At 45.8% G+C, this 24655-nt stretch overlaps 1 protein-coding gene across 1 annotated transcript in view; it reads left to right on the plus strand.

Moving 5' to 3' along the window:
* The first annotated feature begins 20201 nt into the window (after positions 1–20201).
* The window catches only part of QSOX2 (quiescin sulfhydryl oxidase 2), a 30882-nt gene continuing 26428 nt past the window's right edge, over positions 20202–24655 (plus strand). Inside the window, exon 1 of the mRNA XM_063316218.1 lies at positions 20202–20509. Within this exon, the coding sequence (XP_063172288.1) occupies positions 20242–20509 (268 nt within the window). The 5' untranslated portion in view covers positions 20202–20241. The remainder of the gene's footprint in view (positions 20510–24655) is intronic.

Consider the following 24655-nt stretch of genomic DNA (forward strand, 5'->3'; position numbering starts at 1 on the left):
GCTTAACAATCATTCGTTTAGTGACAGTTTGGACTTAATGATGGTGCTGAAAAAACTGACTTACATCCAATCCTCACACTCATGACTGTTGCAGTGCCCCCAAGGTCATGTGATCACAATTTGGGCACTTGGCAGTCAGTTCGCATTTATGACCATTGCAGCATCCTGTGGTCATGTGATCAGCATTTTTGACCTTCCCGGCTGGCTTCTGGCCGGCAAAATCAATGGGAAACTGCATGATTCACTTAATGACCATGTGATTCGGTTAACGCCTGCAGTGATTCACTTAATGACCACTGCAAAAAAGGTCGTAAATCAGGCCAGATTTGCTTAATGGCCACTTTGTTTAGCAACCAAAATTCCAGTCCCAATTGTGGTTGTTAAGCAAGGACTACCTGTACTGCAAAGGATACCTGTATACCTGTGGTCGTTAAGCAAGGACTACCTGTACTACTTCAGCAAAGGATCATTACCTTGTCGTGGTGCTGGAGCTTGAGCACCTCAATGATGCCATGAGCTAAACTGTGAAGGGCCACCCAAGATGGGAAGGTCATGACAGAGAGGTCAGACTAAATGCGATCCCTGGGAAAGGTAATGGCAACCCACCCCAGTATTCTTGCCGTGAAAACTAAATGGATCAGTACAACCAGAGATATGTCGGTATACCATCGGAAGATGAGACCCCCAGGTCGGAAGATGGTCAAAATGCTACTGGGGAGGAACAGAGGAGGAGTTCAACTAGCCCCAGGCGTGATGACGCAGCTAGCTCAAAGCCGAAAGGACGGCTAGCGGCCGACGGTGCTGGTGGTGAACGGCGAATCCGATGTTCTAAGGATCAACACACCGTTGGAACCTGGAATGTAAGATCTATGAGCCAGGGCAAATTGGATGTGGTTATTGGTGAGATGTCAAGATTAAAGATAGACATTCTGGGAGTCAGTGAACTGAAATGGACTGGAATGGGCCACTTCACATCAAATGACCACCAGATCTACTACTGCGGACAAGAGGACCACAGAAGAAATGGAGTAGCCTTCATAATTAATAGTAAAGTGGCTAAAGCAGTGCTCGGATACAATCCAAAAAACGATAGAATGATCTCAATTCGAATTCAGGGCAAGCCATCTAACATCACAGTGATCCAAATATACGCCCCAACCACAAATGCTGAAGAAGCTGAAGTAGAGCAGTTCTATGAGGATCTGCAGCACCTACTGGACAACACGCCCAAAAGAGATGTTATTTTCATCACGGGAGACTGGAATGCTAAGGTGGACAGTCAGATGACACCTGGAATTACAGGTAAGCATGGCCTGGGAGAACAAAATGAAGCAGGACATAGGCTGATAGAATTTTGCCAAGACAATTCACTCTGCATAACAAACACTCTCTTCCAACAACCTAAGAGACGGCTTTATACATGGACTTCCCCAGATGGACAACACCGAAATCAGATTGACTACATCCTTTGCAGCCAAAGGTGGCGGACATCTGTACAGTCGGTAAAAACAAGACCTGGAGCTGACTGTAGTTCCGATCACGAACTTCTTACTGCACAATTTAGGATCAGACTAAAGAGATTAGGGAAGACCCACAGATCAGCTAGATATGAGCTCACTAATCTTCCTAAGGAATATGCAGTGGAGGTGAAGAATAGATTTAAGGGACTGGACTTAGTAGATAGGGTCCCGGAAGAACTATGGACAGAAGTTGGCAGCATTGTTCAGGAGGCGGCAACAAAATACACCCCAAAGAAAGAGAAAACCAAGAAGGCAAAATGGCTGTCTGCTGAGACACTAGAAGTAGCCCAAGAAAGAAGGAAAGCAAAAGGCAACAGCGATAGGGGGAGATATGCCCAATTAAATGCAACATTCCAGAGGTTAGCCAGAAGAGATAAGGAATTATTTTTAAACAAGCAATGCACGGAAGTGGAAGAAGACAATAGAATAGGAAGGACAAGAGACCTCTTCCAGAAAATTAGAACCATCGGAGGTAAATTCCAGGCCAAAATGGGTATGATCAAAAACAAAGATGGCAAGGACCTAACAGAAGAAGAAGAGATCAAGAAAAGGTGGCAAGAATATACGGAAGACCTGTATAGGAAGGATAACAATATCGGGGATAGCTTTGACGGTGTGGTCAGTGAGCTAGAGCCAGACATCCTGAAGAGTGAGGTTGAGTGGGCCTTAAGAAGCATTGTTAATAACAAGGCAGCAGGAGACGACGGCATCCCAGCTGAACCGTTCAAAATCTTGCAAGATGATGCTGTCAAGGTAATGCATGCTATATGCCAGCAAATTTGGAAAACACAAGAATGGCCATCAGACTGGAAAAAATCAGCTTATATCCCCATACCAAAAAAGGGAAACACTAAAGAATGTTCAAACTATCGAACAGTGGCACTCATTTCACATGCCAGTAAGGTAATGCTCAAGATCCTGCAAGGTAGACTTCAGCAATTCATGGAGTGGGAATTGCCAGATGTACAAGCTGGGTTTAGAAAAGGCAGAGGAACTAGGGACCAAATTGCCAATATCCGCTGGATAATGGAAAAAGCCAGGGAGTTTCAGAAAAACATCTATTTCTGTTTTATTGACTATCCTAAAGCCTTTGACTGTGTGGACCATAACAAATTGTGGCAAGTTCTTAGTGGTATGGGGATACCAAGTCATCTTGTATGCCTCCTGCAGAATCTGTATAACGACCAAGTAGCAACAGTAAGAACAGACCACGGAACAACAGACTGGTTTAAGATTGGGAAAGGAGTACGGCAGGGCTGTATACTCTCACCCTACCTATTCAACTTGTATGCAGAACACATCATGCGACAAGCTGGCCTTGAGGAATCCAAGGCTGGAGTTAAAATCTCTGGAAGAAACATTAACAATCTCAGATATGCAGATGATACCACTTTGATGGCTGAAAATAAAGAGGAACTGAGGAGCCTTATGATGAAGGTGAAAGAAGAAAGTGCAAAAGCTGGTTTGCAGCTAAACCTCAAAAAAACCAAGATTATGGCAACCAGCTTGATTGATAACTGGCAAATAGAGGGAGAAAATGTAGAAGCAGTGAAAGACTTTGTATTCCTAGGTGCAAAGATTACTGCAGATGCTGACTGCAGTCAGGAAATCAGAAGACGCTTAATCCTTGGAAGAAGAGCAATGACAAATCTCGATAAAATAGTTAAGAGCAGAGACATCACACTGACAACAAAGGCCCGCATAGTTAAAGCAATGGTGTTCCCTGTAGTAACATATGGCTGCGAGAGCTGGACCATAAGGAAGGCTGAGCGAAGGAAGATCGATGCTTTTGAACTGTGGTGTTGGAGGAAAATTCTGAGAGTGCCTTGGACTGCAAGAAGATCCAACCAGTCCATCCTCCAGGAAATAAAGCCAGACTGCTCACTTGAGGGAATGATATTAAAGGCAAAACTGAAATACTTTGGCCACATAATGAGAAGACAGGACAGCCTGGAGAAGATGCTGATGCTAGGGAGAGTGGAGGGCAAAAGGAAGAGGGGCCGACCAAGGGCAAGATGGATGGATGATATTCTAGAGGTGACGGACTCGTCCCTGGGGGAGCTGGGGGTGTTGACGACCGACAGGAAGCTCTGGCGTGGGCTGGTCCATGAAGTCACGAAGAGTCGGAAGCGACTAAACGAATAAACAACAACAACAGCAACAGTAAGAACAGACCACGGAACAACGGACTGGTTTAAGATTGGGAAAGGAGTACGGCAGGGCTGTATACTCTCACCCTACCTATTCAACTTGTATGCAGAACACATCATGCGACATGCTGGGCTTGAGGAATCCAAGGCTGGAGTTAAAATCGCTGGAAGAAACATTAACAATCTCAGATATGCAGATGATACCACTTTGATGGCTGAAAGCGAGGAGGAACTGAGGAGCCTTATGATGAAGGTGAAAGAAGAAAGTGCAAAAGCTGGCTTGCACCTAAACCTCAAAAAAACCAAGATTATGGCAACCAGCTTGATTGATAACTGGCAAATAGAGGGAGAAAATGTAGAAGCAGTGAAAGACTTTGTATTTCTAGGTGCAAAGATTACTGCAGATGCTGACTGCAGTCAGGAAATCAGAAGACGCTTAATCCTTGGGAGAAGAGCAATGACCAATCTTGATAAAATAGTTAAGAGCAGAGACATCACACTGGCAACAAAGGTCCGCATAGTTAAAGCAATGGTGTTCCCCGTAGTAACATATGGCTGCGAGAGCTGGACCATAAGGAAGGCTGAGAGAAGGAAGATCGATGCTTTTGAACTGTGGTGTTGGAGGAAAATTCTGAGAGTGCCTCGAACTGCAAGAAGATCCAACCAGTCCATCCTCCAGGAAATAAAGCCAGACTGCTCACTTGAGGGAACGATATTAAAGGCAAAACTGAAATACTTTGGCCACATAATGAGAAGACAGGACACCCTGGAGAAGATGCTGATGCTAGGGAGAGTGGAGGGCAAAAGGAAGAGGGGCCGACCAAGGGCAAGGTGGATGGATGACATTCTAGAGGTGACGGACTCGTCCCTGGGGGAGCTGGGGGTGTTGACGACCGACAGGAAGCTCTGGCGTGGGCTGGTCCATGAAGTCACGAAGAGTCGGAAGCGACTGAACAAATAAACAACAACACACCTGTACTGCATGCTTCTCAGTTATCAGTGATGAGATTCACATCTGACTTGATCGTAGGAAAACTAACCTGTTAGAAATAAAATCAGAAAGTTTTGTCCTATTTTACACAGGAATATATTGGTTCTAAATGGGAAATGGTACAGTTGCTGAAATTCTTGAAACTCTTTCTGTTGCCAGTTTCATATCAATCAATCTTGTTAAAGAGAACTCTGAAATTTGCGCTGAGGAAGAATTTTTGGCAGCCGCAAAGGGCCTGAACTGCTGGCTTTCAGCAAGCCAAGCCCTTTCCATCTTGATGCTCTCAGGATACACTGGATTATAACTCTCATCACCCTCCAGTCAATATGACTAATGCTGGCAGGAGGGAATGGGATTTGTAGTCAAACCCTTCCAAAAGCATGGCATTCAGGAAGGCTGCCTTCAACCCGGATGAGTAAACAACTGCAATTTCAGGATAGGAGCAGGAGATAAGAGTTGAGTTGAGTTGAGTTGAGTTGAGTTGAGTTGAGTTGAGTTGAGTTGAGTTCAGTTCAGTTCAGTTCAGTTGAACTCAACTCAACTCAACTCAACTCAACTCATTACAGTTGAGACCAGTATAAGAGAGAAGAATGAACATCTGGACTTTTCGATTGAATACCAAGGAATCCAATCTGATTTCCCAATTCAGCAGGAAGAGGTGGCCTCATGGTCTCTGTTCTCATGCTCCTTTGTAGGCAGAAATCAGACACCTGCAGAACATTGGCCGAGCTGCCCATCAGGAACGGAAACTCCTTCTCCAACAGCAAAAGGACCTCTTAGAGGTGCAGAAGACAACCACGCAGCTCTGGCTACAGCTGGCTGGGAAGCTGCCACACCAGGTTTGTGATGTCTACGCAAAAGGAGCTGTAGTTGCTTTCCTCTCCAGCTGCCTAATTCTGCGAAGGATCCTAAGATAGGAGCTCCAGAACACTTGGGACATGAGATGGAGTGGGATATCAAGCAGCACGTGCTATTTGTGGGTTTTTAATTGGATTCCGTGCTTCCAATATCAACCTACAATAACTCTTCCATTATTTATTTATTTATTTATTTATTTATATTTTGAATTTGTCACTGCCCATCTCACTCGAAGAGCTTTAATTTGGTCTTGAATTTGAAGCCTGGGATCCCTGTTCCTTGCAGATAAGTCCCTCCTTGTCCAAGTTCCCTCCATCAAAGAATCAACAATGTCTGTAGCATGTTGGAGCAGGGCCTTTTTGATGATAGCCCCAAGGTGAGAGATGGGACATTGATCCTGTACAGCATTTCTCAACCTAGACAATTTTAAGATGTGTGGACTTCAACTCCCAGAATTCCCCGACCAGCCATGCTGGCTGGGGAATTCTGGGAATTGAAGTCCATATATCTTAAAATTGCTTAGGTTGAGAAACACTGATCCTGTAACTCACATTTACCTTCTGGAAAGCAATGCCCATCTCTTCTGTTTGCAAAGGTTTTATTTAAAATTTGGGTATGAGGGGCCTTTTAAAATTCTCCACCAGCTTTGTAAGCAAAGAAGCTGAGTGGATGATTTCTCCCAAGATTTTCAAAGGAGAAATTCTCTGTTTTGCAAAGGCAGGACTGTCTCTTAGCAGTGATCAGGAGATAACAGCTGGGGGAACAAAAACTGGATGGAGTTCCCTCCTGGTAACATTTAAGATGGAGAAGCTAAGGATTCCTTGGGCACCTTGTTGCAAATGGCTGCATTTGCACACGTAAAACTTGGTTAGTTTTATCTTTGGCTGTTGTTTGTGCAAATAGCTAGTTTAGGATTCCATGAACTGCACAAATCCACAAAATGAGTTACTAATTCAATAACCCAATTAAACAGTCAGTGGGAAAACCCTGCCCTTTTCCCAGGAGGATGTCTCTGAAACCCCCTGAAAGAATTTCCAAAGCCAGATCTGTTGTCATCCAAAGATGAAAGAGGCTCGGAAAAACGTCCCCCTCCCCATTTTATTTTACATCGTTCTGATGACGATGGTTTCCATTCCATCTCCTGGAAGGCACAAAGCTTACATGAAGTTGAGATTCACCCTAAAGAAGTTTTAAGCAGATTTCTCTCCTTGCCAGGTTGCTGGGACTCCGAACCCTCAGGGACCTGCCATGATGCCCGAGAAAGAAAAGGTTGAAACATCTTTCAAACCTGCTCCTCTTATTGCAACCTGTTCCTGGGGATTTGAAGGCAGAAGCGGCCCTGGAGGGGACAAGAAGTGAGGAACCATTCCTTAATTTCATAAAAGTTTAATTAACAATGAAATTACCCTCCATTTTTACAGGAGATGGGTGTGCAACTGACAATTTTTTTTAAAAAAACGGTGTTATTTTTATCTTTTCTTCCTTTTTTTCTCTTCAGCTTTGTATGGTTTGGGGCATTCAGAGGTGGGGGGCAAGGGCTGCTGGGGACTGAACATCTACCAGGGAATTGCAAATGCTCGAATGCCGCTGAAATTCCCCATCTTTCCCAGCAGAGCTGAGAAATGAGGTCTGAGTGCAGGCAGAAGGTTAGGGTTTTGCAGGAAAAGGATTCTGCACAGCAGAACAGATAGTTGGGGTTTTAGGCGGCGGGATTTAGGCTTCCATGGCAGTGCATGACCCCCACGCCCAACCGTCCCCAATTTCCAAGGAAAGAGGTTCCGAAGAAATGCCTTGGGCTTCCAACGTTTTGCAAGAAACGGTGTGCGTGACTCAGAATGAGAATCGACGGGTTGCAGTGGGGAATCTCGGATCCAGTGCAGCTGCAGCCTGGTGCAGGGATCTACCGTAGAGCATCTCTGACAGATGGAAATCCAGTCTCCCTCTAAATCAGTGTTTCTCAAACCTGGCAACTTTAAGATGAGTGGACTTCAACTCCCAGAATTCCTTAATTATTGATTATTGAATGGACATCCTGTTCTCATAAACTATTTCACACTTTTGGCTGTGATAAAAAACTCATTGGTGCATTGGAATTTCCCTGACAAGTTATTTGTGTATCCTCATCCACTCATAGACTTGGGAGGGGTCCCAGAGGTCATCTAGGCCAAGCCCTGCTCAGTGCAAGAACGCCCCCTAATGCTCCTAACGCTATTTTCCTCCGAAATTCCTTTCCTTCCTATTAGAACAGTTTTAAGGGCTTATTGCAGTTTTTGTGCATAAAATGTGTTGCAAACTTGCAATTTCCATCTGTTCTGTAGTGCTCATTAATTACTGTACAGAAACAAAGGGGGGATAGTTTTCTATGGGCAGTAGGAAATTGACTAGAAGGGATTGAAATTGACTACAAAAATTAATTTTGGTTTATGAAATCCCTCTTTCTCTTTCTCTCTCTCTTTCTCTCCCTTTCTCTCTCTCTTTCTCTCTCTGTTTCCCTTTCTCTCTCTCTTTCTTTGGTTTCCCTTCCCCTTCCCCTTCCTTCTTCTTTAAAAAAAACAACAAATTGCGTTGTTCTACATAATTGAAAGACAGAAAACAAATTAATAAACATCAAATGCACAGGAATGAAAAAACAGTGCTTTAATCCTGTGCACATCTCCAGACAGAAAACTAGACCCCTCCAAAAAGAAAAATAATAATGATAGAACTAGAAGATCTCCTAAATCACCTGCTTTTAAGAGCCATTCACACCCCTGAATGTAGTATAAAGATATTGAACAAAAGGCTGTATTGCTGATGACGGCATTAGAGAATTTGAGGGTACCTTGGAGGTCATCTAGTCCAACCCCTTGCCCAGGGCAGATTTTGCTACATTTCTGACCAGTGACCACCCGGTCTCACTTAGAAGACTCCCCAGAAAAGAAGAGCTCACCACTCCTTTGCCACTGAGTAGCAATTGTGTTTCTGTGTTGTGTTATCTCAGTATGGCAATGAAAGGTGGGCTAGGGTAGACCCTGCCCAGAAGTGGGACATTACTTTTCAGTTTGATTTATTCAAACGGTTTCCATGGCTGCTCTTCTCCTCGGTCTGTGCCCCTGGAATGGCCCTGGTTTTGAAAGCCCACCTTCCCGGAGGTCTTTGAATGAATGTGGGTACTTTGTGACACCCACCTGTTCTCTTTCACAATTGTGCCACGGATTTGCCTTCTGGCATTGTCACTTCCCATTGAGAAGTGCGGCGGATAAGTGGGAGGCGGTGTGTTTGGTTTAATGGAGAGCCTTGCAAATAAATCTTTGCATGAAACATCTATAATTCATGTTGCTATTGATTACAGGTCACCGGTACCTTTAAAATGGATTGCTGGCTTCAATTCCACTCCCTTTGATGGAGGGGCTGGCAGGCAGTGGTGGATAGAGAGATACCATCCATCTAGTTCTGGACTAGATCTAGTCGGGCGCTGGGGAGCCTTTTAGCCCAACTCCTGGTGAAGATCCGTACCAGGAGTCACCCTGTGGGTTCCATTGTCCCTGAATGATTCAGGGCTGTTTCTCTCGCTTGGTTTGGCGATGCAGCGCCCCACCAGCGGGCGCCACAGCAAGAAATCTGGGGAAGCATTAATAAGGGATGTGTCTTCATCACGGGCAGGCTGCGATAAGGGCCAATGAAGACACATCCCTTATTAATGCTTCCCCAGATTTCTTGCTGTGGTGCCCGCTGGTGGGAGCCCCACTGCCAAACCACCACCACACAGCTCACTTTTCTGGTTGCTCAGCCTTCTTCCTTGTATCCAGATCCAGCGTTAATCCTAGGAGGAGATTTCTTCTCTCCATTTCTCCTCCCAAATAATTCCCCACCCCGATGCATTTATTCCTGTTTCATGATCCTGAAGGGCCAAAAAGGGGTTGGACTAGATGACCTCTAATTAACCCTTCAACTTGATGATTCTATAATTCCAGGATGCCTGTTCTCTTAAAGGAACATTCCCTTAGGCTCTGCTTTTCCTAATATCTGGAACATGGTCTTCTCTTCCACTCAGCCTTTGGTTTAATCTTGTTAAGACTTAGCTTCAAGTAGGCTAAATTTTAGATTAGGCTAACGCGGGGTTGGGTTGCTGGTGGCTCAGCATATTGTGCGTGGAAGATGGTATAAATACGGGCATCATCATAAATCGTAACATGGCTTATTTGTTTGGGGGATCACGATTTATTAATGCAGTAATAAAGTTTTGTGAAGATGAGTTCAGGATTGAGTGACTTATGTGAAGCCAGCCTATGGGCCACCAAACCAAACCTGCATTCCTCCCATTTCGAATCCTGTTGCTTCACTTCCTCCTCTTGTAAGTTCTTTGCAACAAGGGCCTGTCCTTTGGTAAACCCAAACTGGCACTTTATCAGTCTATACCAGTGTTCCTCAGCCTTGGCAACTTTAAGGCGTGTGGACTTCAACGCCCAGAATTCTGGGAACTGAAGTCCACATGTCTTAAAGCTGCCAAGGCTGAGGAACACTGGTCTATACATTAAACGCTCACTTAACCCCGTTAATTCAGGTTGATCTCTTCACAGACATCTGGCTGAGCCCCAGGAAACCTTGCCACAAGAGAATCAGGTGGCAGAAGGATTTTCAGAGTGGAAGCCAGGAATGGGAGATCCACCTAATGTCTGGGAAGCTACAACCCAGGATCTCTATGATTCTGCTGGTGAAAGATCCCAGAATCCAGCCCTCAGTGATGGAAGGACAGCAGGTAACCACACAAAGATGGTCTGGATCTCCATGGTAGACACTGTAGGAAGAGAGCTGTGTTAATCTATGGTAGCCCAAAATCAGAATGATTCTGGTAAGCACCGTTTCTGCCTAACAAATTTGAGCTTTCAGGAGCTGCAGCTCACTTCCCCAGTGGTCAAAAAAGTCAAGATGGTGGCCATGGAAGTGTGATGAAAGCTCCTCCCATTGTTTATGGACATCAGACTTTTTTGACCATGTTCTGCAGACACCTCTGCTTTCCAAGAATTAAGATTGGGGGTTAAAGGTAAAAATGAAAACTGGTGCCCATTAGGCCCTTTCAGAGAAGACTGACCCAATGTAAATGTTCGTGTGAATTCTATTTCAAGAGGTGAAATTTCTTCCTTAAGCCTCTGGGCACAAGTAGACAGCTTTGGTTTGCTCCTTAAAATGCAACCCTCATAAAACTTTAAAGGAAGCGCCCCCAGTCCTGCTCCGTGGGGCTTCGGGCACTCAAAAACAAGTGATGGGGTAGTGGAGTTAGGAATAGAAGGTTACTGGTTGGTTGGAATTTTATGGATGGAATCCAGCTGACGTTTCTGGCCACCCACAAAACCTTTCCAAGCCATTATCAAACCAAGACCTCCTCCTCAACCTTCTCTCCATAAATAATGTCTTCCTGGAATGCTCCTCGAGGAAATAATAAATTAAACACGGGGCCGTTAGGTCCAATTTGCTCCGGCCGCTTCAATCACGCTTTAATATAGACAGACAGAGCTGCCGTTTTCTCATTTATTACTAGAATGCCCTGCCCAACATCTCATTGGTGTAAATCATGTGAGAACCAAGATCTGTCCCAGTTTATTATGGAATATGATTATGTGGCTTCTTCAGAAAAACATCATAACTTATTCCGATTGGGCTACTAAAAATGTGCTTTCTTCAGAGATATTTCCGACATAATTTAAGAGGCCGCTTTTTTTAAAAAAGAAATCTATCCATCTATCTGAGATATTTTGGTTTCTTAGTTTTATCCGCAGTTCATATTTCTTCTTCCTTCCCATTCCACTTATCGTAACTAAATCCAGATCTTCTATCTGGCACGTTTCTATAATTTATAGCCTTGTAGGTGCCTTGTCTGTAGGAAATTATAGATATTAAGTCAGGATTTACAATTCCTCAGAACTGTACTTATTCACAGCATTTCAGGGTAATGAAATGCCATTATACCATAAAATCGCACTTAGAAAATGTCCCAGTCAATTGTTGTGCTAGCTAATAAAACAACAGTAACTAATAATAGGTCGCAGGGCCACCGGGAAAACCTATACATGGATTGCTGTATGTAAAAATATTGTATTCTGGCAAATCACAAGAATTCCCAATTCTGTTCCCTAATGGGTTGCAACCCAGATAGAATCTCCGCATGAATTCTGGTTGAGGTCAGATTTGCTAGGTTTTCAAGGCTGAGCCCAACGCATTTACGGCTGCTGCTTTCTGCAGGGAAAGTAGATAATGAAAAAGCAGAAGATCTCTCTTGTCTCTTCCTTGGAAAGTCTTGCAAAGCAGAGGAGAATTTTGGAGAAAATCTCATGGGGGCATCCTTCCACTTTTTGGTGGCAAGATGGCTAAGGGACCTGTGGCAATGCCTTGCCTTCCAATCTGCAGCCTTCTCTCCAGCGGTCTGCCATTTCTCTGGCTCCTCCCTCTTCAAAAAATCCCCCCCATGGGCTTGTTTAGTAGTATCCTTGTCTTTTCCCACTCTTAAGAAATGGTGCAAACACTTCTGCTTCCCCTGGAGAAATCCATAAAATCACATGTGTGTGCGTGCACACACACACACACACACATGTATTTCTCTGTCCACAAACTGGAGGAAGAATTTTGAAATACCCAGTCCTAATTTCGTACCCAGTTCTAAACTGCTTTCCTTCATCTCCTCCTTGCACAGATGTTGTTCTTTCTCTGCTGTACCATCATTAAGAGTCAGCTGGGGAAAGAGGTAGAAATTGCAGAGCTTTTCTCCCAAAAAATGCTAAAATTAAATTAATTTTAAAATTAATTAAGACCTAAAATTAAATCTATAACCAAACTTCTGCTGTTTCTAGATCACCTGGCCAGCCAGGAAGAAAAAGAGCATGATAATGGAACTGGTTTGACCAAGAATTCCCAAGAAGGCCATCCCGGTTATCTGCTGAACAGAGGCCCAGAAGGTTTGGCTTCTACAGGATCTTCCCCAAAACTTCATGGTTTCTCTCCATATCCAGAGAAGTCACCATCTGGTCTTGAATTCTGTAAGGCCCATGCAATTCTAGTCAATCTGTCTGGAAGTTCTCTTTCCCCCTCAGATTTAGAAGATGATGACCTGCAAGACACGGATGTCAGCCTCCCTGAAGAATTTGTCTTCCAGGAACAACCACCTGATAACCTCAGTGTCTCTACTCATCCCAAAACTCCAGCGGTACCAAGGATAGTCATAAATAGAGCAAGCACGCTGTCATCCTCTGAGAAGAAACCTCATGTGCAAACTTCTGTTGGTGATCTTGAGTCAGAGGACTTATGTGTTCTCTATAGCCCAGAAAAGGTCTGGGAAGACACACCTGAAACGGGAAGGTTGGATGAATCTGGTTCTGTCATATTATCAGACAGTGGAAGGCTGCAAAGGGCCTGTTCTCCTTTGACAAAAAAGGATCAGGTTCACCCATCTACTTTTAGAAGCAGTGCAACTTCTTTGAACGTTCTTTCTGATGTGTTCCTTTGTGCAGAAAATGATGGGAACAAGATGACTTCTCAAAGTCCAGTTGATCCAGGGGTGGTTTTCTCATCCACCAATGTTCCTTCTCAGAGTCCTGAGGATCAAGGAGTGCAGGATCCTGTGCCTTCTTTTAATATAGCTGAAGAAGATGGTAAGGATGAAAATACATCTCGTTTTGGTAACAAGAATGCAACTGTGACACTGGCACCTGATGTTTCTCTGAACATTGGCATACCCCAAGATTCTGAGGTCCTGACACGTAGCCAGCAGCATTCATTTTGTCTTACATTTCCAAATTCTTCTGATCACCTGCTAGTTTCAGATGGCAAAACTGGTTATGCCAACTGTTCAGCGGGTGAACTTCTATCCAACAGGCCAGATGAAATCACTCTACAACTCAACAAAACATCCCTGGGCAACATGGTCATAACTAAGGAAAATCAAAATAGTTCTTCAACCAAGGACCAAAATGCAAATGAAGCTGGGATGGCAACGGTTCATTTAAGTTCTCCCCAAGGGGCCCTCCTGAAAAATGAAGGTGATGCCATGCATTTAAGCAACAAGTTTCTTTCTGAACTGGAGGATGATGTACTGTCTCCTGTTGATGAAGTGTTGACTTACGGAAGCAGTGATCTCCCATCTTCTATTGACAAGGATGCCTCTTCTTGGAGCACAGATCTTCCAGCTCCCCCTGAAAATCTAAGTGGAAAAGATGATGAGGCCAACTCTAGTACCCTTGATTTCCCTTCTCCACCCAATCCACTGGTGTCTTCTGAGGCTGAAGAACTATCTCCACCTTGCAACCTCACAGCAGGAAGTTTAGTGTCCTCTCCTCGTTCTTGAGCAGGTTGCCTTCCATTCTCAAGTTCCCTTTGGACCAAATAAGTCCATTTAGTGAGAACTTCACCAAAGACACATGAAGGGAGGGAGATACGCCACCTTCCATCGTTCAGGTGGATGTTGGGGTTTCACAGGCAAAGATAACTGCGTGAAGAATGCTGAACTTGGTCCTTTGACATCATTTGGTTTTGGGAAGTGTATATAATGAAACCATGCAAATTTGAAGGCCACTACCTTCTTAAAAAGAGATTTTGAGGACGTACCCCTCTTGTCCAACCGTATTTATGTATGCTCAGCGCTCTCCATTTTTGTGGGCAGCCCAAATGAAATGTCATTACTTTAAGAAGTGACTGTGTACAGTATGCTGGCTGGGGAATTTTGGGAGTTGAAGTCCACACATCTTAAAGTTGCCAAGGGTGAGAAACACTGGTGTACAGTTTATGCTTTTCTAGAGACAAAGGACACACATCAAATAAGAAAATATATTTGGGCAGGGGGAGGAGACTCGTGAGGAGGAAGGCTTCAAGAGAAGAAGGACAGAGCAGAATCCGAAAAGAAAATTTGGAGCATATAAGGTAAACAGTAGGTAGAGAATGACTTGTGGAGGGGTGTTCCAAGGTTTTTTAAAAATCAACATTTATTTTATGTACAAAAAAGCAAAGAGGAAAAAAAGAATAAGAAGTCTCACTTGATTATAATTCAATTTGGGACACTTTTTTTTGCAAAATGAGCAAAAATAAACAAACCACAAAAAACAATTTTGCTTTGGTTTATAAGAGGAGCTGGGTGGGGATTTCTGGTAGCTTTAATTGTTTGGCACAGCAAAAGAGAGTCATTGGCATTCCATGATTTAAAAAAAACACAGGTTTCATGGGGAGAAAAGTGCAGGTGTCATGTTCCCCGTTTCAGTGTTGCTGAACATCGTAACGGTTCGCATGCCAGAGTGTTGACGCGCGTTCCTGGCTGGGAGGGTGCTGCTGATAAACCTTGTATAGAAAGTTCTGTTTGCCTCAGCCGTGGAGGAATGTGTTTGGGTTATCTCTTTGATGTCAAGGTCTTTCTGCCCGTTGATCAGCAGAGCTCGTTAGGAGCACCTGGGAATGTGGGATGGTAATGAAGGGGGGGGCGTTGTTTGAAGCGGGGCTATTTAGTTTGACTTTGGGCGCGCTTTTCTCATTCTCAGCTTTCTTTCTGTTTGCACTCTATTCTAAATAAAATCAGAACCTAAACTTTGATTTGGAGTCTGAGCGTTTTATTTGGGTTCAGGCAATCATTACATAAAGCTGAGAATCATTTCACGGAAAAACCTCGCTAGTCTCCACCAAGAAATTTTCTTGCGAAAGAAGAAGTTAGCGATGGCAGAATCAAGGAAGGAGTCCACGGGCTTTGGCAACGCGACCAGACAGTTCCTGGAGTCGGCATTTCCGAGCAGGGACCCGAGCCCCCTCCCATCCCACCTCGCACCCCATTCCAGAGAGTCCAGCTCCAGCCCGGAGTTGGGGGACCCGATGGAAGGGGGGGTGACGGGACAGCCTGTAACGACTGGTACCCCTCCCCCAGAGATGATGTGGGATACCATGGGAGACCCCCGGCCAGGGACGTCTCACACCTCATGGAGGCTGCGGTGCCCCCCGACTCCCGAGAGGGAGTCCACCAAAATGTCGGCGAGCCAGCAACCTGAGGCATCAGGGCTGGAGGGCTCCGTCATGCCTGACAGGATCAGAGTCATTGAATCCAAGATCGAGTCTATGGAGTGTATGCTACGATCCATTTCGACCGCAATGGGGACCTGGTGAGGATTGTTCGTAGTCCAGGTGCCGCGATGGGACCCACCATCCCCCCTCCTCCATCGCCAGCACTGAGGGGGAGGGGCCGGCCACGGGACTCTTCCCCGGGTCTCCGTGGTCCCACTCCGGTGTCAGGGACCCCTGCTCGTCCACCGGTTGGGGCTGCACCAGCTGGCAGGGTCGCTAAGGACTTTCCCGTGAAGTTTGATGGCAACCCCACAAATTTGTCATTTTTCCTTACCAACGCGGCAAATCATATGCAGCAATATGGACACTGCTTCAGCTCGGAAGGGGCAAAAATCACGGCGGTTGCCACAAAGCTGAAAGGCAGAGCTGCTGACTGGTATGTACAGTTGTCTGAGGCGAAAGCCCCAGCGCTTGGTGCCTTCGACACGTTTTTAGCCGCCTTGAGACGGTACTTTGAGGATCCCCTGGCTAAGGCGAGGGCTAAGGAAGCTCTAAAGGAACTTGTGCAGGGGCAGCAGTTGGTTGCTGATTATGCCCTGGAATTCAAGGTATTGGCAGGTAAAGTTCCTGAATGGTCTGAAGCTACCCTGATAGACAGATTTAAGGACGGGCTCAATCGAGAGGTATTGAAATGGGCGCTGTGCAGGGACGATCCGGACTCGCTTCACGATTGGATCTGTCTCGCCGGTAAGGCTGAACATGCCCAGCGTACCTATATGCAAGTCACTAAAGGAGATTATTAATCCTGTCACTGTACGTTTGGATCTGCCTCATAATTTGAGGCGTTTGCACCCTGTTTTTCATTGCAGTTTGCTTAAGCCTGCCCAGGACTCCTCCCGTTGGCATCCCCGACCTCCCCCCCCCCCCCGTGCCTGTCATGATTGATGGACAGCAGCACTTCGAGGTTAAGGAGATTCTTGACTCTCGCAAGCTTTGAGGCACTCTGCAATGCTTGGTTCGCTGGAAGCATTTTCCCCATCCTGAGTGGGTCGCTGCTCGCGACGTGGTGGCTCCTGATTTAATTCGCAATTTTCATGTTGCCTATCCTTCCAAACCGACTATTTGATTTGGGGGGGGGGCGATATGTCATGTTCCCCGTTTCAGTGTTGCTGAACATCGTAACGGTTCGCATGCCAGAGTGTTGACGCGCGTTCCTGGCTGGGAGGGTGCTGCTGATAAACCTTGTATAGAAAGTTCTGTTTGCCTCAGCCGTGGAGGAATGTGTTTGGGTTATCTCTTTGATGTCAAGGTCTTTCTGCCCGTTGATCAGCAGAGCTCGTTAGGAGCACCTGGGAATGTGGGATGGTAATGAATGAAGGGGGGGGGGACGTTGTTTGAAGCGGGGCTGTTTAGTTTGACTTTAGGCGCGCTTTTTTCATTCTCAGCTTTCTTTCTGTTTGCACTCTGTTCTAAATAAAATCAGAACCTAAACTTTGATTTGGAGTCTGAGCGTTTTATTTGGGTTCAGGCAATCATTACAGCAGGCTTCATTCAGACCATACTTGGGATATAAAACATTATTCAGGCCTTTGGTGTTCTCCACCCCAAATAATTCTGGGAGTTGAAGTCCACCATCTTAAAGTTGCCAAGGTCGAGAAACACTGCCCTAAAATGTTGAGTCACCTGGAAGGCAGAGCTATCCCAAAGAGGATCAGGAGACAGAAAAAAAAGAATACAATTCCTTCTTTCCATACTCCTTTCCATGGGACACTTCCCAGTAAGAAATAAAAATGATTAAAAAATAAAAATGATTAAAATACAACGGTAAACTGCAACAAATTAAAAGCAGGAAGGCATCTTCATTAAAAAGGGAAGTAAAACTAAGATCTTCATCTCTAACATTCACAGAGGGGACATCTGGAGAAAGAGGGTTGATTTATTTATTTATGTATCGTATGGCACATTCACATCGCAGTTCAATAGAATAAAAACACAGGAGATAAAATACAAGGTATAAAATATAGAATATAAAATTATAGACGTATGTCTAGATTACAAATATAATTACTGTCTTAAATGGGTTGAAAGTGATACAGTTGTGTGGCTGACTTTCTCTGATCTTGAAATAACTAAATGGGTCAGCTCTGTTTCATGCTTGGATGGGGCACCACTAAGAAATCCTAACACTGTAAGCTAGAGGGGAATATTGGAAAAATATTCCAGAGGAAGCTGCTTCTGCTATGCTGCCCACAAATTGGCATAGACATGTCCATGTTGTCAACTAGAAGTCAACTGGACTTGATGGAGTCTTTTCCTTTTATGTGGATTTCAGAGGGAAGACTGTTCCAGAAAACAGGAATCATCTCAGAGAGAGCCATCAGATGACACTTGGTCAACCACAGCCCATGTCATTGCAGGGTCTCCTCTGAGGATCTTGGGGTCATCTAAGTCTGTAACCGGAATGTTAATCTCATCTCTGTTGGACACAAAGGGAATAGTGGTGAAGTTGGTGAAGGTGGTGGACTAGGGCTTGGGAGAACCTCAGTTATGGAAGCTCTCTGGGTGACACTCAGCCCAACCTCACAAGATTATCGTTGTGAGGACAAATAGAAGGAGGGTGTCCCACACTGCAACTGCTGCTTCCTTCTTCCACACTTACAACGCATCTATTAAACAAACTGCTCTATCCACATAACTTGCTATGCTCAGACCAATAAATTATATTGTACTTCAGCACGATGGGCCGATCCGCATGGCAAGCAAAGGCAACAGCTGGGTTCCCCCCATAAAATGACCCACAAACTACTTAGCTAGCTGAGCAACGCTGACCGTGTTAAAGCAAGTCAGTGCCATTGATATGACCCCTATCCGCACCTTTAAACATTTTCCCCTTTGGGGTTCAGGGTCTGCACAACTGGCACTGTAAGCCTCTTCACACTTCGGATGCCTCAAAATTCGATTTTTTGCCTTTTGTGTTCTCAAGCAGGCTTGTTCATGCCGACAAAGCAGGACCAAGAGAAAGAAAATCTGGATTAGGGGCATTCGTGGGGTGTAAGAAAAGTCAAGGCTGGGGCCATGATTGTGATATTGAAGCCCTTCCCTTTCTTACATGCATGGTGCATTGAAAGGGCTGGGCTTCATTTGCACAATCTCAGTCACCACCTTGGCTTTTTTGACTCTGGCCCCGGGTGCCCCTATTTGTATGGAGGGCAAGTGAGGGAGAACGGGGTTCAGATCGCACCCCTCCAGAGCTTCCAGGGGTCAGAGAAGGCTAGCTGCCTTTTACGTCCTGGTAAATTCAAATTTCAGGGTAGAAGTGCAGAAGGGAATTATAGCCGCTTAGAAAACATTAAGAGGACTGGGGATGTTGTGTGATAGAAACAAGGCCCTTTAGGACAGAGTGATCTGGCAGCTTGGCTGTGGAAAAGAAGGCCTTTGCTATAAAGCCAGCGTGCTGATGAGCAGTGAAACCGGCCCCCACAAAATACGGCAGACATATTAAACACCCAGGGCCACAAGCACCTGACGCACTTGACAGTGACAGCAGATATATGGCCCGGCTCTTTCAGTGGCAAGGCTCCAACGTCAAGATTATTCTTACTTCAAGGTCTCTCTCTTTTTTTTTTTTTGCTGTGGTTTTGATCAATATTAACCTCTTGGGTCAATAAATCTTAGTACAGGCCTCAAGAGAAGTCATTAGCTATCATAGAAAATGATTATTTCTCAGTTAAACTCTGCATTTAATTTTCCAGTAATCCATCTTTTTTCGGACTGTCCACACAGCAGGAGAACAGCCACAGCAAATGGCAGGAGGTAAATGGAGCCCCATTTTCCCACCCCTGTTTTGGGTTGGCTTAGATTCATTTACAGTAAATTCTGAGCAGGGAAAAAAGGAAGGGAGGAAGGGGGAAGGAGAAGGAAGATGAGAGAGGGAGAAGGGGAGGGGGAAGGGAGGGAGGAAGGAAGGAAGGGAGGAAGAAGGGAAGGAGGAAGGAAGGAGAGAAAGAAGGGAGGGGTGAAAGAAAGAAGGAAGGAAGGAGAGAAGGGAAGGAGGAAGGAAGGAGGGAGAAGGAAGGGAGGGAGGGAGGAAGGAGAGAAGAAAGGAAGGGGGAAGGGGAAGAAGGGAGGGAGGGAGGAGAGAGAGAGAGAAGGAAGGAAGGAAGGAGAGAAGGGAGGGAGGGAGGAAGGAGAGAAGGAAGGAAAGAAGGAACGAAGGAAGAGGGAAGGGGAAGAAGGGAGGGAGGAAGGAGAGTGAAAGAAGGAGGGAAGGGAGGGAGGGAGGGAGGGAAGATAAAAGGGAAGGGGAAGGGAAAGGGGAAAGGAAGGCTAGCAGGAAGCCAGGCTGGAAGGGAAGGGGATCAGGGGCACTGAAGTCCAAGCCCCCTAATTCCCAGCTCTCCAAGCCTGGCTGAGACTCACAGAGATTGAAGTCCAGCCCTACTGCGAGGCACAGTTCACGCAGCCTTCCGCTGGGCCGGGCTTCCCCTTCCGGCCCGGATCTTGAAAACCAACGAGGGCGCCCGGTTGACGGAGGCTCAAGCCGCCCGGACTGGAAGGCGCAGATGGCCGAGAAGCCCCGCCCTCTTTGCCACCTCCACTGCTGATTGCGCAGTGAGCAGGGGGCGGGGCAGAGGGCCCGCCCCCGTCTCCAGGGCTGGCGGCCCGTTGCTAGGGGAGGCCTGTAGGCCTGGGTGTCGCCCGGCCTTCCGGACCGGTCATGGCGGCGGCGGCGGCCTGCCGAGGACCTCTCGGGCTGCGGCGGGCGCTGCGCTGGCTCTTGGCGCTGCTGGCGGTGGCGGCGCCGCCGGCCGGGGCGCGGCTGTACCAGTCCGGCGTGGACCCGGTGTGGGTGTTGGAGGCCGGCACGGTGCGGGAGGCGCTGCGGGACGCGGCCTCGGCCTGGCTGGTGCAGTTCTACTCCTCGTCCTGCGGTCACTGCGTGGCCTTCGCGCCCACTTGGCGCGCCTTGGCGGGGGACGTCCACGGTGAGCCGGGGCTGGGGATGATGGGAGAGGAAGTCCAAGCCCCGCTTTGGGGAAGGGATTCCCTTTGCACAGCCTGCCTTCCACAACAGGGCGCCCTCATCCCCATCATCCCCAGCCTGGGGTTGAGGGGAGCTGAAGGCATCGCCCTTGAGGGCGCCCTGTTCGGGAAGCAGGTCTGAGAAATCAGATTTGTGGAAAAAGCTTAATTACGGCTTTGTGGAAAGGGTTTAACTGCAGAATGATACTGGAATGTGTGTATTTTTGCTCCCCATTTCTTGGACGGTTCACTGAGGCCTCCTTGATCCCTTTGATTTTCCTTCTAACTGGTTCTGGACCCCATGGAGAACTTACAACCATTTGCCCAATAAGGAACATCATTTGCAAGCTGAGAGAGTGTGCAAACTGTCCTTCCCACCCCCAGAACTGTATTTCCATGATCAGGACAGAATTCTCCAGTCTCTTCAGGCAACCTTCCTTGGTTGCCCTCCAGAATCGGTGGCCTTCAGCTCCCATTGTCTCCTGATTGGAGGAGTGGTGGGATTGGAAAGCCATGTCTTCTGGAGAACGGCATCTTCTTTGTAGATGTGGAGCAAGGCTAGATCTTATGTCTGTTGATGGGAAGGACCCTGCAGAGCGGTGGAGCAGACCCTTGAGATGCAAAAATCCCCCCTTCAAAGATCTCCTGATACAATTAAAGAGTTGAATAAAAGAGTTCTGGGTAGATCAGTGGGAGGACCCCTGTTGGCATGGGCAACCTTGAAGGATATGGCCTTTGTTGGTGTAAGATGTTCTTCTGCTTTCTTATCAGGGTGAGTCCCATGGTTGGGACCAGACTGAGATACTTGTAGACCTCTTAAGACAGCTGACCTACAGTTCCCAGGGTCCTTACCATTGGCCATGCTGGCTGAGGCTGCTGGGAGTTATAGTTCAACAAGTACTGGAGGCTCCCATGCTCTTCACCCTTTGATTATGTACCATCATGTTGGTGTTGACTCTTAGCAACCACATAGATTTTCTCTAGGATGATCTTACTGTATTTTGCATATTTTTGTTAAGTTGCAGGTTCAGTTCCTAACATCTTCCTGTCACTGAAAAACTAGCTTCCAGAGGAAGGTAGATACTGATTCTATATTACTGAATTATTACCCATTAAAGGAACTTTGAGAATATTTTGCCTCTTTTCAGGGCCGAATTGTATCATGAATAACTTCTGTCCAATGAGAAAAGAACAAGTTGTTTTGAGATAATATATCAGCAGCTAAGAAGGGCGGCGTATTTTCTAAACAGTCTAAAGCAATGTGTCAATACCAGTGTAGTTTCTTTTGTGTATTCAGCTGAGTGGGGACATTTGCATGCTCTTTGCAACAACACATTCTTTCCACATTCCCTTTCGTTTGTAGTGGCTTAAAGGGAGCAAACAGTGGAAGACTTTGAGAGGATATACCTTATTTGCCATGGGGAACTCCCAGATGTGCACAATGGAGAAATCTCTGAAGTCTCAAAATGTTGCTTGAAGAAGGTTTGGAACTGAGCAGCTAGTCCATCAGGCTTGGCAGGCATGTTTGCTAAAAGTTGCGCCTTGTGTAAAGCAAGAGCGTAGGAAGCTGCCTCTTGCAGTCAGGAAGCATGCTTTCCTAACACATTAGCCACAATCCTAACATGCTTGGTTGGCCTCAAGTTGGGGAAAGTAGATTTACCTGAGCCCATTTTCTGCATTTGCAAGACCCCGAGCCATCAGCCAACCCCAGGGGAACTAGTTATTTCATAGGCCTCTTCAGCTCAGGACTGAGCCAGCTGGGGAATTCTGGGAGTTGAAGTTCACCCAGCTTAAAGTTGCTGAGGTTGAGAAACTCTTCTAAGACTTCAGATGAATCTTTCCTAGTCCTGCCTGGAAGTGCAGAAATGGCAGCTGAAACATGTCCTCCAAGATCCACTTGCATCAAAAAGCTTGGGCCAAGGTAGCTGTGGAAGGAGTTAAACGCTGTGCATAATTCTTTGCTTACAGGCTGCTTAGGGCAATATGTTGCTGTACGTTACACCAACAGAGCCCATATCCTTCAAGGTTGCCCATGCCAACCAGGGGTCCTCCCGCTGATCTACCCAGAACCCTTTCATTTAAATTTTTAATTTTATCAGGAGATCTTTGAAGGGGGGATTTTTCACCTCAAGGATCTGCTCCACCGATTTGCAGGGTCCTCCCCATCAACGGCCATAAGATCTACCCTTGCTCAACGCCCACGAAGAAGAATCTGGAATCCCTCCAGATTCAGCTGCCTATTTAAAAGCCGGCTATAGAGATGTTGAAACATCCCAAGAGAATTAAATCTACCCATCTCAATAGGACTTCTGGCTAAATTCTGTTTTGCTGTGTTTGCATTATATGCTACCAGGCAAAACAGTGTGGGCAGGTGGGTGTGAGAAGAACAAGACAGACCTGGGCAGTTTTGCAACGTCTAGAGGATTTAACTGACTTCTTTATACACTGGGACGGCAGTGTTGGAAGGTAATTCTGTGTGTAAAAACACATGGGAACACATCCATAGTTGTTATAAAGCCCTCGTTTCAGTTTTACTTGGGGAATTAAAGTGCTGACTTTTTTCAGGACAGAAACAACTACTGAATTCCTGTGTTCTGAGTGGGAGTGTTCTTGACAGTAAATAAATTTCCAGGAAACTCCATTCCCTGTTGCGGTGGAATTCCCATCTGGTTTCAAACCGAACCACTTCCTGGTTCCCTTTCGAGCCCAATCATTTACAGATATACTTCAAAAGAAATCCAGCTGAGTTTGTTGAGGTTTCCGACTGAATTGGAATGGGATTTGCAGAAAAGAAAACAGAACAAACTGGTTAGTTTAACACTCAAATATCAGAGTGAAAGCGATCATGCAAGTGAAAACATATGTCCTGTTGCCTTAACAAATTCTCACTTGCTGCAGGCATAACATTGTTTGTTTTAGCCCCTTGCCTTGTACTGCTGTTGTTCTTTTGATACCTAAAACAAGGAGACAGTATTTTTGCCAAGCCACGTATAATAGCTATCCCAGCCAGGAATAATATACAGAGAAAAATAAAGCTGTTTCATTTTTGATCAATGGAATTTCTAAGCCAAAAGTCTTCTTGATAATTAAACTACTTCAATACTGTAGGAGATAAAATATGTTGTATATTTTAAAATAACATGATTATAGTGCCAGGTATGGTTATGGCCTTTGGAAATGTTAATGAACCAATTGAAAGTTTCTTACATTGTCACAGTTTCCTTTCTTACAGTCTCGCATCTTGGGACATAACCTTTAATGTACATGCTCCTGTGTACACCGAAGATCTTCCATAGCTTTAGAGATAAACATTTTAATTTTAAATCTTGTGCCCAGCGTACATTGTGCAGGTTTAATACCTACCCATTTCTCCCTTTCAGGGGGAAGACCTCCTGAAATCTTACAGTGCGTTACATTTACACTTAAAGCTTTTTTAATCCTACAATCCCAGATTTGGTATTGGATCCAGAGTAATTCAGTCCTGCCAATCCTATTGCAGCCAGTGGGATTTAGGTTAGTAAAAACTAGCTCTTCTCATGCACTTTGAGACCGAAGGTGAATTTCTCCACAACTCATATTCTCTTTGCACATATCGGCAAGTTTCCAGTTGCTCAGTCATATCCCTGGATCTTCCTCCTGGAATGTATTCCTTAATCCATTTAATAGTCTCCCAAATTTACCTCTTCTGTGAAGCTTTCGGGCTGTCCCCTGGTCATGCAACATTTTCCATCATGGCTGGCCAAGTATGTTGGACCACACTTCCCATGATCCCCACCCAACATGTTTCTGGAAGTCTCTGGTACAACGAAGTGTGAGGACAAAGCCTGGGATGTACAGCAGTCCTTGCTTAACAATCATTCGTTTAGTGACAGTTCAGACTTACGACAGTGCTGGGAAACCGACTTGTGACTGGTCCTTGCACTTACAACCGTCACAGCGTCTCCTGCGGTCACATGGTCACAATCTAGGCTCTTGACAACTGATTCGCAGTGGCAACTGTTGCAGCATCCCATGGCCACGTGATTGCCATTTTCAACCTTCCCAGCCAGCTTCTGGCAAGCAACATCAATAGGGGACCACCGGATTTGCTTAACAGCTGCCGCAAAGAA

Source organism: Candoia aspera, chromosome 16 (genome assembly GCF_035149785.1).
Source record: "Candoia aspera isolate rCanAsp1 chromosome 16, rCanAsp1.hap2, whole genome shotgun sequence".
In the NCBI taxonomy this organism is placed as follows: Eukaryota; Metazoa; Chordata; class Lepidosauria; order Squamata; family Boidae; genus Candoia; species Candoia aspera.